Source organism: Mobula hypostoma, chromosome 23, assembly GCF_963921235.1.
Source record: "Mobula hypostoma chromosome 23, sMobHyp1.1, whole genome shotgun sequence".
Classification (NCBI taxonomy): Eukaryota; Metazoa; Chordata; class Chondrichthyes; order Myliobatiformes; family Myliobatidae; genus Mobula; species Mobula hypostoma.
The window spans coordinates 53,541,136-53,553,946 of record NC_086119.1 but is presented as its reverse complement, the minus strand read 5'-3'; the positions used below and the strand labels follow the sequence as shown (position 1 = coordinate 53,553,946).

General features: G+C 43.7%; 1 protein-coding gene across 1 annotated transcript in view; it reads right to left on the bottom strand.

Moving 5' to 3' along the window:
- Positions 1-2,755: 2,755 nt before the first annotated feature.
- The window catches only part of dhx33 (DEAH (Asp-Glu-Ala-His) box polypeptide 33), a 49,443-nt gene continuing 39,387 nt past the window's right edge, over positions 2,756-12,811 (bottom strand). The window contains exons 9-12 of the mRNA XM_063031558.1: positions 11,815-11,942; positions 10,370-10,573; positions 8,521-8,607; positions 2,756-3,534 (exon numbers count right to left, since the gene is read on the bottom strand). Of these exons, the coding sequence (XP_062887628.1) occupies positions 3,226-3,534; positions 8,521-8,607; positions 10,370-10,573; positions 11,815-11,942 (728 nt within the window). The 3' untranslated portion in view covers positions 2,756-3,225. The remainder of the gene's footprint in view (positions 3,535-8,520; positions 8,608-10,369; positions 10,574-11,814; positions 11,943-12,811) is intronic.

Below are 12,811 nucleotides of genomic sequence, written 5' to 3'. Positions count from 1 at the left end.
GTAGAACATCCTCAGCATCGTCCGACAGATGTTAAAGGACCTCAGTCTCCTCAGGAAATAGAGACGGCTCTGACCCTTCTTGTAGACAGCCTCAGTGTTCTTTGACCAGTCCAGTTTATTGTCAATTCGTATCCCCAGGTATCTGTAATCCTCCACCATGTCCACACTGACCCCCTGGATGGAAACAGGAGTCACCGGTTCCTTAGCTCTCCTCAGGTCTACCACCAGCTCCTTAGTCTTATTCACATTAAGCTGCAGATAATTCTGCTCACACCATTTGACAAAGTTTCCTACCGTAGCCCTGTACTCAGCCTCATCTCCCTTGCTGATGCATCCAACAATGGCAGAGTCATCTGAAAACTTCTGAAGATGACAAGACTCTGTGCAGTAGTTGAAGTCCGAGGTGTAAATGGTGAAGAGAAATTTCAATTTTGGATGGTATACTTCCATCAAGACACCACGTCATATATGCGCGTCTCGCAAAGGTAAAACCTTAGCTAAGACAAGTATTTCCCAGTTCCGTGCGTTTCTTTCCATTAGTTATGTTACACAACCTAACAGGCGCGGAAGCCAGCCGGGCACAGCCTCGGATTGTGTTGCCGCCGACGCAAACACTTACGTGACAAACAAAACTAATCAATAGTTACAGGTTAAACTGGTGAACTAGCAGGTACACCTGAAATCCGCAGCTGCTGCTTGTCCTGACATCACAGTGAAGAGCTGGGTGACAGCGGGCCTGGTTCAGTCCCAGCCCCGGCCCATCCCGACTGCATAACCGCGAGGATGTCCACCAGCAGCCTGCAGTCCTTCGAAGAAGTGCATTACGACCAGTACGAGTACTACAACCTGGCGGATTACCGGGCACACAGCGTAGGGAAGGGGAAAAGCAAGAAGAAGATGGGACAAAACAACGGCCAGCACGGGGCGGCCGGCCACACCAGGAGGGTCGCGCAGAAACTGTTCAATAGCGAGCTGAAGAGGAAGCGGCCCCGGAGCCCGATCTAGGTCGGCAGCTGTTCATTCTCCGTCCCGCTGGTGCCCAGCGCCCTAAGCTCGCCCAGGACAGCCAGCCTTTCGCTTCATCCCTCTCCTCTCCAGGGTAACCACTATCGTCCTTTTGAATCTTACCAACCATTTTTAACGTGAAGTTCGGTCCGTGAACATTCGCATCCGTTCATTGATTCCGCTGCATCCCCAGCTCAACTTCAGAATGAGGATCGGCTGTCCCAACCTGAGTTGAGTTGATTTCTGTTTTCTGCCTTCACAGATAATGTCGGGATTATCCACGCTCAGTTTCCTGTCGTTCCCCAACCCTTTCCACATCGTGCGCCGTTCACGATGAGGGCAAGGGAACGGTCTCCTTTGGTAGAATTCCCATTGTGGACACTCAGATAGGGAATTAAAGCCCAGTTCACCAGCCAGTGCCGGAGCAGTTGATCACTGTTGGACGTAGAGTGACAAGATACGAGAACCAGCTTCTCTGATTTATTACAAAATTGGATTCTGACAAAGGTTCTTTAACCTGAAACGTTAACTGTTTCTCTCTCCATAGACACTGCCTAAGCTGCTGAGTGTTTTCCGGTCTTTGTTTCAGTTATCGATGAATATCTCCCTGCACTGAACAACCCTGCCAATTAAATGTGTTTGTTGCATTTGGGAGTGAGGTGAATAAACCCTGTTTACTGAGTAAAATGGGATCTTCTGAAGGCAGTAGGTGCAGTCAGTGTTATTACATCAACATGTTATGACCCAAACAAAATCTAAACTGCGTGTACAGACGTTCAAAGCCAAAGGTGTGAAAAATCTATGTAAACTAACTTGTATATAAATAATGAACCAACAGAAAAACAACTAAAAAAGCCATAAGAAAGCAGAGTGGGAATAAAGGGAGCCGTGGCTAGTGGTGCTCCCCAGGGCCTGCTGGTTTTTAAGCTATATGCCAGTGATTTGGATAATGCTTCATGACCAAGTTTGGGGTGGAGTGACAGATAGTGTAGAGGCCACAGACTCCATTTAGAACAGTAATGAGCAGGCAGTTTTTTAGCTAAAGGGTAGTGAATCTACAATTTTGTTTCCCCTCGCCTTGTACTCTCCCTACCTACATTTTTGCAACTTTATCATAGTATAATGAACAGCCTTTACATGAACCCATGAAACATTTCTCTCTCCACAGATGCCACCTGGCCCTCAAATACTCAGTTCTTATTTAAGATATCCAGCACCAAACTGGATGGCAAGGTGGGTGGGAACCCATTCATCAGGGCAGAGTGTGGAGACCTTTTATGCATTATTTAATTGTTCACATTCTCAAACTATTTCATTAACAATTAATTGAAAAATTAATTTCTGAGTTGAAGAGAATCCCTTTGCCAGATACATAGGGTACTTCAAGGTGGACAATTCAGAATCTTGGGCCTTCAACCCAGAACCACAAATTCAAATCCCATTTCAAATCAAATGAGATTAGGGATTACGGAAAATCCAACAAAGCTACTACCATTAAGACCCACCAGGTTCACAAATGTCCTTTACAGAAGGAAATCTGCCAACCTGCCCAGTTCCGGTGTGCATCAACTTGCACACCTCCCAGCACCTCACTGGGATAGCCTGCACTCAGCCACACTCAATCCTCTTGCATCAAAATTCTGCTCCTTTTCCCTAATCCCAGGGCAGTAAAACTGCTCCAGTCTGACCTCAGAATTAAACAAGTAGATGAAAACATAATAATAATAAATGATAAAGAATCAAAGAGTAAGTTCATTCAAGAAGTGAGCATTTAATTTTCCTCCTCTAGGCCACTGAGTTCAGCATGAAAGTCTCAGACACACAGGAATGACGATGCAATACACACACACTTCCCTGAGACAAAACAATTCAAGGAAAAAGATGATGAAAAGTTACAGCTGTTTACATCGCTTCCAGCTGTACTCAAAGTGGTTCTGGTGTGCAGGCTCCACTCCACATCTCCACGAACGAGCAAACAACTGCAGGCACCATAGATGGCAGGGAAAAAGACACCTTCTTTCTGATATCATTTCAGTTCTGTTTTGCTGTCATTATGGAAAGCTGCATTAGAAAAGCCCAATGCAGCAAGCTGTATTGGTTCACTCTGCAAAATGTATAAAATTGATTAAAAACAGGCTGGTTGTTCAGCTTAAACTGGTGGGTATCAGTCCTCCAGAAATCCGCAGTGCTCATTCCAACTGCGTTCGGAAGCAAGATCCATTAGGTTTTTGCTCCTTTCAGCTTTCTCCTGAAGTACTCTGGAGCTGCCTCATACAGCCACTCGGGATCCACCACACACAGGTCTCGCATGTAGCACTTGGAGGTGCACAGCAGCTCATTGTACAGGACGTAGGAAGGTTTGAAGTGGAAGAGGACAGAGGAGGGATGGATAGCCACTTGATGCCGACAATCAAGGGTTAAGTAGGTCCCATCCAGCTGAAGCTCTGCTGCATTCAGAAATAGACTGTGAGCCAAACACCGCCGGATATTGCTTGTGTCCGAACGGGAAGACTCCAAGTGAACTCCGAACTGAAAGAGAAAACAAACACAAATTAGGTCACAAGTACTTTCTGCTCGTTTTTTGAAGCAAGCATCCTGACGAGGCAAAGCTTCCATAAAGCTCCTGGGTCACAACCAGATCGCCCAGGCTCAGCACTGCTCAGTCAGTACCGTCTGGAGACATCCAGCTCGAGCTGGGGATGATGCTCACTATTCCCGAACAGCCGCACATCCCTCACTACACTTACACATGAAAAATCTGTGCCTGAAGTGACTCCTAATACACGAACATCAGCAGGTTTGTTGACAATTTGACCATTTCCACCTGTTGTTTATGCACTTCGAAAAAACTATCACAGGATAGAGTCAGGATAACCCAGCACAGAAAAAGACTCCTCAACACAACTGGTCCATACCCACCACAGCATCGCCTCGCTAGTCCCAGTTGCCTTCATTCGGCCTCTAACCCCTCCAAGAACTTATCCAATTGCATCTTATATCTCCTCTCTTACCTTACACTAGAGGACACAGATACAAGAGTTCGATTTTGGGGAGAAGACTATGACCATCCATCATAGACTCTATCTATCATACCTTTCATGATTTTATGAGTCACTTCTGTACGAATAAGATCAAATGTGGCCAAGCACATCCTCTAGTCCAGCCAACATTGTTGTAAATCTCTTCTGCACCCCCTCCATCTGGACAATGTCTTTCCCATAACAAGGTGAACAAAACTGTACACAATTCTCCAAAATCAGTCTAAACAACTTGTATAACGTCCCTACTCCTAGACTTCAGGCAGGTAGACTTTGTACATCCCGTTAACTTGCATTCCACAACACTCATCAACGCCGTCATTCACCGGACAGGTCTGTACGAGATAAACCCCATGGGACAGTCCAGCATGGCTATAAAACTGACCAAGGGACATCCCCTTTCAGCATTTCAAAGGAACCCTTCCCTTTCTACCCCAATGAGCAATCCACATCACATTTTCTTTTCACAACGTGGTCACCTCGGTGTTGCAGCAGTTGAGCACTGTGATTTACCATCTTACTTCACCTCCCCACTCTGACCTGCACCCTACAACAGGACTTGGGGTTGTACAGTAGAGAATGGACCCTTCAGTCCATCACCTGCATGCCCATCTATATACACCAAGTCCATGCCTTCATCAGCACTGTTCCCTTCTACACAACGACTATTTAACGTCAGCAAAGTGCTTTCTCCAGTGCAATCACATTCTCTACAGATGCTGAGCAGATCTGTACGCATACTCACCCAGTGTGGACCACTAGTGTATTGAAAAGCTCAAGAAACAATACCCTACCTTCTGTCTGGGCACAATGCAGCCTTCTAGGCTCATTTATCAAGTTCTGCAACTTCCAGTAACTCATCTCTGCTGCAGGTCATGCATTCACACCTGCTGTGCACGTCCCACAGCTCTGTACGTCACACTTCATGACCCCGACACACACAACCTGTTGTGCACGTCCCACAGCTCTGTACTTCACGTTTGTCTATATCCTCACAACCTAACTGCCCTCATCTCATCGCTTTTGTTCCATTTATTTCTGCTCTAATTGCCCCATTAACTATTGACCAGGATTACTCTCACGGCAACTCTGGCCTCACTCTACCACAGACATTCCCTTTACTTTATCCATTCCTCCCCCATCTTCTCTCCATCTTAACCCAACTTTTCTCACTTTCCTGCTTGTTAACTCGGAATGTTAACCTTGTTTTTCTCCACGGATGCTTCCTGATCTGCTGTCTCCAGCATTTTCTGTTTTTATTTCAGTTCAGTTTTCCACCTGCATGTATTTACAGCCATAGAGCCATACAAAAGTACAGCACAGAAACAGGCCCTTTGGCCCATCTAGTCCATACTGAAACTGTTTAATCTGCCTACTCCCATTGACCTGCACCCAGACAATAATCCTCCATACCCCTACCATCCATGTATCTATCCAAACTTGGCTTAAGTGTTGAAACAGAGCTCCCATACACCGCGTGCTGGCAGATATTCAACACTCCCACGACACTGAATGAAGTTTCCCATGTTTCCCTTAAACTTTCCACCTTTCACCCTTAACCATGACCTGTGGTTGGAATTTCACCCAGCCTCAGGGTAAATGCAAGCAGGCTTTTTCCACTATCTGTACCCCTCATAACTTTGTATACCTCTATCAAATCTCCTCTCAATCTTCTACATTCCAAGGAATAAAATCTGAACCTATTCTATCTTTCCTTATAACTTGGGTCCTCCAGTCCTGGCAACATTCTTGCATTTTTTTTTTCTGTACTCTTTCAACCTTATTTACATCTTTCCTGTAGGTAGGTGACCAAAACTGCACACAATACTCCAAATTGGGCTTACTAATGTCTTATACAACTTCAACATAACATCCCATCTCCTGTACTTAGTTCTTTGATTTATGAAGGCCAATGTGCCAAGAGCTTTCTTTATGACCCTATCTACCTGTGATGCCACATTCAATGAATTATGGACCTGTATTCCCGGATCCCTTTCGTCTACCACACTCCTCAGTGCTTTACTGCTCACTGTGCAAGACCTACTGTGGTTGGTCCTACCAAAGTGCAACACCTCGTACATTCTGCATCCAATTCCATCTGTCATTTTTCAGCCCATTTTCCCAGCTGATCCAGATCCCTCTGTATGCCATGAGACTTCCTTCACTGTCCACTATACCCCTAAATCTTGGTGTCATCCATAAATTCCATCCAATCAACCGCATTTTGATCTAGGTCATTGATATAGATGACAAACAACAACGGACCCAGCACCGATCCCTGTGGCACACCACTAGTCACAGTCCTCCAGTCAGAGGGACAACTATCTATTACCACTCTCTGGCTTCTCCCACAAAGCTAATGCCTAATCCAATTTACTACCTCAACTTGAATGCCAAGCAACTGAACCTTCTTGACCAGCCTCCCATGTGCGACCTTGTCAAATGCCTTTCTAAAATCCATGTAAACAACATCTACTTTCCTGGTAACCTCCTCAAAAAACTCTAAGATTGGTTAGACATGACCTACAATGCACGAAGCCATGTTGACTATCATTAACCAGTCCATTTCTAACCAAATACACACATATACCTTTTATTCTGACAGGCACATACAAGCTTTGTACCCTCAAAATTTCACTTTTGAAGGACTCACACTCCTTTGCCAGAAAACAGCCTGACCCAATTCCACACTTGCCAGATCCTTTCTGATACCATCAAAGTTGGCCTTTCTCCAATTTAGAATCACAACCCGTGGACCAGGCTGATCTTTTTACATATTTACTTTGAAACTAATGGCATTGTGAACAGTAGATGCAAAGTGTGTTCCCCTACACAAACCTCTGTTACCTGTCCTGGTTCATTCCCTAATATCAGATCAAGTATCACACACTCTCTCATTGGGACTTCTACTTACTGAGTAAGGAAACTTTCCTGAACACATTTGACAAATTCCATCCCATCTAGTCCTTTTACAGTATGGAAGTCCTAGTCAATATGTGGAAAATTGAAATAACCTACAACAACCTTGTTTCTTGCAAAAGTCTGTGATTTTTCTACAAATTTGTTCCTCTAAATCTCTCAGACCGTTGGGTGGTCTGTAATGTAGCCCCATTAATGTGATCATACCTTTATTTCTCAGTTCCAACCTAACGCCTCACCAGACAAGTTCTCCAGCCTGTCCTGACTGAGCACTGCTGTGACATTTTCCCTGACTAATAATGCCACCCATCCCTCCTTTAATCCCTTCCACTCTGTCACGTCTTAAACAACAGAACCCCGGAATATTTGGCTCCAGGTCCTGTCCTCCTGCAACCAAATCTCACTAATGGCTACAATATCATAATTCCAGGTGCTGTTCCGTGCCCTGAGCTTATTTGCCTTTCCTACAATACTTCTTGCATTGAAATATACTCAGTTCAGGACACTAGTCGCCCCATGGTCAACCTTTTGATTCCTGACTTTTTCCTGAGGTCTTACCAACATCTGCCTCCACAATCTCTCCACTAACCGTTCTGGCACTCTGGTTTGCATCCCCTGCAACTCTAGTTTAAACCCCACTGTGCAGCACTAGCAAACCTTCCCGCTTGGATGTTAGACCCCTTCCAGTTCAGGTGCAACACGTCTCCAGTACAGGTGCAACCTTCCCCTTTAGAGAGCCCAATAATCCAAAGATCTCATACCCTCCCGCCTACACCAATTCTTTAGCCACATGTTAAACTGTATAATCTTCCTAGTTCTGACCTCACTAGCATGCGGCCTGGGTAGCAATCCTGAGATCAGAACCCTTCCATTGGTATCTACATGGATCACGACCTCTGGCTGTTCACCCTCCCACTTCAGAATGCTGAGGACCCGATCAGACATGTATTTAATTCTGAAGCAAGTACAGCCAGTGGGGCTCAGTTTGATGTACTTTACTTACTCAGGACTTTGATTAGTGACAAAACCCAGAAATGTAAAAAACAGTGAAGAGGATAGTTACAGACTTCAGCCACATAGCATGGAGAAGTGGGCAATGACATGGCAGATGAAATTAAACAATTGTGAAATGTTAAATTTGGTTAATTTTGAAGTGAAGCCCATTCCCCAAAAGTCAAGAGAAATTGATTCATTCACCTGCCTGCTTCAGTTCTCTGTCAGGGGCTGTCAAAGGCTCAACCATGGACACCAATGCAACCACTGTGTGCAAGGGAGAAGAGGAGAACGTTTTCCTGACAGACAGTGTGACACCCAGGTGGGCTGCTCTGTTTTGTCTAGTCACAAATCTCCAAAACCTACCACCTCACTATTTTGAACTCAGTTAGCTATTTAACAAACAAGATGGTTACAGACTCAAACTGACTGACAGTCCAACAGACCAGGCACATCCTAACGGACAGCCATATCTTGTTTCTTCATGCCAGAAGGAAACAGGCATGGACATTGCCTTAATCAGCAGTGACAGGGAGTAGGGAAGTGGGTGGGAAATGTGCTTTACCTTCACACAGATGTCCCGCAGTTGGCGTCTAACCTCTGCCACCATCATCATGTTCCGGCTATTCACAAAGTTCTCTCTGCACCATTCCTGAACACCAGACGTTGCACAAAATAGAAATGTAACATTAGAAATACACGGTGGACACAGGTCAGATATTCAGTAATGTACACCTACCGGCTATTCCACTTCTCCCTCCTTCAGCTGAACACTCGCACTGAGCTACAATTCCCAGAAGCAGCAAGTGACTGTTCTCTCCAAGCCTTCTCTAGAGAGGCTTTTCTACTGTTGGCAAACTTGTTTCAGGCAGTTCCTCTGATCAAGTGATAGACCCAATTAGCAGAGCATGAACTCACAGACCCAACTGACACTGTCACACTTGCTCAATAACTTTTTTGTATTAGATCTCAACAAATAGTAAATCTGAAGTGTGTCTGAAGGGTTTCACTGAGTTAAGTCACACGAGCAGACACATCACTTTCAGCACATTTACAACAGCTCTGGAAACTGTCAGATTCAAGATGTGGTACCTGAAGAAGCTTGAAAAGGAGAAAACTCAAGCACAAACCTTACAGAAATCTCTATATTTTCATGGGAGCCTCAACCACGCAATGGTTGATGTTGATCTATTTCTAAAAGCAAGCACTTAAAGCATCTAGGAAACTACAGCAGTTAGGAATGGGACAATGGGAAGCTTTATTTAAGTTTGGTATTAGGAAGTAATTGAGTTGAAAGAGAAGAACGAAACAATTTGGTGTACAATCATGGGAGGATGTTTTACCAATCTAATTTGTTCATAATGGAAGTGTAACTTTTGAGTAGAATTTCACAATAGATCTCGAATGGGGCCAGATGATTACATATTGATTCTATAGGAAATGCCTGTATTATTCGTAGAAATGTGGGTCGGGCATTAAATGGCCATCCCTGATCTCCTTGAAAATGAGACCTTGTTAGTGCATTTCAGAAAATGGCTGAATCGAACTTATTTCTGTTGTGTACATCACAGATCTCTCTTCATAAAGGACTTGGTGAAACAGTAAGTTTTTCTTTCAATCTGGTTTTCTATACAGAGTTCTGAGAATTACCACTGGGACACTGAGAGGGAGCCCTGACACGTTTTGCATTTGGGTCACTGTGCCTCTCCTTGGCTCCTGCAAATGTCTACAGAACTAATGGAAAGGTCCCCACTCATTGTACCCCAGCTCAACCACTCCATGGCCAGAAGAAGCTCTTCCTGGACACACTGATCACTCTCTAAGGGGAACGGGTGTGGCATCACAAGCTGGAAAACCCTCTGAAATGGTTCCTGCAGCTGTCACCTCACCATTCAAGGGGAAACAAAGAAACAGGGTCACTAACAACTGGTTAATAGATAGAAAAGTGAGCAAGTCAATGGATGGGAACTTGAAGAAAAGATGACAGATGATGCCATTCTTGACTTTGAAGGGACAAATGAAGGTCATCCTTGGAAATAATACTTCAGAGAGCAATCAATCTTTGAAACAGGTTTCCTGTAATATAAAATACTCAGGCAAAAATCACATACTTTACTGGAAGACAATAATACCTTAAATAGTGTACAAGTAACCCAAGGTATCATAGTGGATCTGGTGTGCTTGGTAGGAACAGATAGCTCAGGATGTATGCTTACAGAGTTTTCCACTGCTGGAATTTTCCTTGTGACTGTGACATGATGTAGACTGATTGACATTGTTGTGATGAGATAATATCCCTATTGCTGTATCGCTCGATTACAGAACAGCAGAGGGTGAATTAGGTGGACCTTAATCTTACTTCAACTAAAGTTTATGTTTCTAGCCCTTAAAGGGTAAAGAAGAATTGTCCTTGCCTTTTGCCCTTGCACATTTTTAAAGGCACGATATATATTCAGCAGGGTCATGTGATCACCCTCGCTGGAGATGAACTTCCGCCTGGCAGAAAGCACTTCATCCTGCTGTGCTCGGGGGTTGTACAAGACACTTTCCACAGACAGCAACGAAACAATAGTCAGGATTTCTTCAGTACAGTGAAATTCTGGGGACACCAAGAGAGTCTGTTAAAGAGAAAAATGATAATTATAATGGCTTATCAGGTTTCGCTGGAACAATACAGCATAGTACATGGGCATCTGGCTATCTGTGCTGGTGCTCACATTCTTTAAGCCTCACTTCCATCCCACACCTGGCCCTATCCACATATCCTAACTTTCTCCCTTGCACAGATCTCTTCCTTGCTTCCAGCAGTCTCAATGAAAGCAAGTTCCACATTTCCACCATTCCCAAGTTTAAAAAATTCATAAGTTCCCCAACAGAGTGACTGTGGGCTAGCTTGGATTTATGATCCTAATTCCCAAGGACTCACGTCTGTTCCCATTAGTTCTTAAAATCTCAGAATCAGATTTAATATTACTGGCATTTGTCATGAAATTTATTTTTTCCTTTGGTTCCGGTATCCTGTCAACCCTGCTGAATCGTTTCCATTACTTGTGATGCTCATTGGTTACTACTGGAAATCAGTAATTTACCAGGGCAAAAACAGCTACCTTGTGTACAAATATAAATGGAATAAATACAACTTGTTTGAATTTCTGTTAAGAGTTAGTTAATGAAGGAACACTGGCCATAAAACACAACCTTTCTTCAAACAATGTCACAGGACTTCAAATGGTTTAGTAAGAGGCAGCCAAGGGAAGAGTTGGAACCCCTAGAGATCAATGTTTGATCTATGTATGGAAATGCACAATATGGGTGAGGTCCTAAATGAATACTCCTCATCTGTACCCACCAATCAGAAGGATGTGGAAGATGGTGTGTTCAGGGAGGAACGTGTACTGTAGATGATCTGCTGCAGATCAGTGGGATGTTAGACATCATGGAAACACAAAGATGGATAAATCCCCAGAGCCTGGTGAAATCTATCTCAGAACACTACAAAAAAAAAAGGGAGGAGACAGCTGGAGCCCCAGCTGGGATTTTGCATCTTTACTGGTACCAGAAGGAAGAGGACTTATGTAATTTGGAAAGACAGGGTCTAAATAGGGATGCACAGTATGGCCTTGAGGAGAAATCCTGTCTCACTAATTTGACTGAGTTCTGAGGAGGTAACCAAAACTGATGAAGGCAGGGTAGTGGAACTCTTTTAGGATGATGCCTCTCGTCTGCCTGTAGGTACTGGGGTTAAGAACTTTCCCCAAGTCTTGCCAGGTTTTGACAACTTTCTGAAACTGGCCACCTCCTTGTGCCCACTTGTAACCCTAGGGTCTGGATTGCACTGTGAATTACAGCTTTTTGTTACCTTGGAAAATCTGGGTTCCAAAGGAAATGCTGCCATTTTCTTCCCCAAAGGTGTCAAGCTGATCTGGTTGTCTTTGTGTTCTACAGCTCCCAGCTGTTCCAGTTGCTCAATGGCTGCCCGCACAGCATCTGCAGATACACAACATCTGGCTCAAATCCCATTAAGACACAAATCCATAGGATCAGCAGACCATGCCTGCAATAAGGCAGGCAGTACCACAAACAAAAATACAAAAACTACATATAGAAATATAAAGGCACCTGCAAGTTTTATTACTTTTATTTATTTTTCAAAATCCTCTTCAATTTATTTTTGCTAATTAAAATTAATTGAATAGAGAGCATGGGGATAAAATTCTGAGCTGCAACTATATGCATTCACTAAATCTTATTGATAGTACTTATCTTACTTATGGTAAAACTATATGCAATCAGTAAGCTGATAAAGTGAATGTGAAAATGCCTGAATGGAACACAAACACAAGCCCTAGCAGACTGGATTCTGTTCTGTGCTTTAAAAAGAAATCTTTATTAACAGGTGAAGAAAAGCCAAGGTTTCAAGCTTTTTTCAAGGGAAACATTATCTTAACTCAATGCTTTCTACATCATTTTGGACTGTCCCACACACCCCTTTTGTATCACTTCCTCCCATCAAGACATTGCCTGATTGCAGTTTCACGGCTGCTCATTTCAAAAGGAATAGCTCACAGCCCACGCTGTTTCTTGCCTTTCTTCACCAGCACAGGCAATTAAACCACTAGCAATTAAATCTCAATAGAAAGTCCTGGAGTTCATCCATCACCAGAAACTTTTAAGTATATTCTATAATGGAAAATATACCAAAAATTTTCTACATGACTGAAGCTAGGAAGAAAAGCCACAGAGCTCTTAAGTGTATTTGCCTGTGCTGAGTCATTTAGGCTTGTAACATGAAATCACTCCATACCAGTACCTGGCTAGCTTCTGCTTTTCAACATCAACATTTGGAGTATAACCCA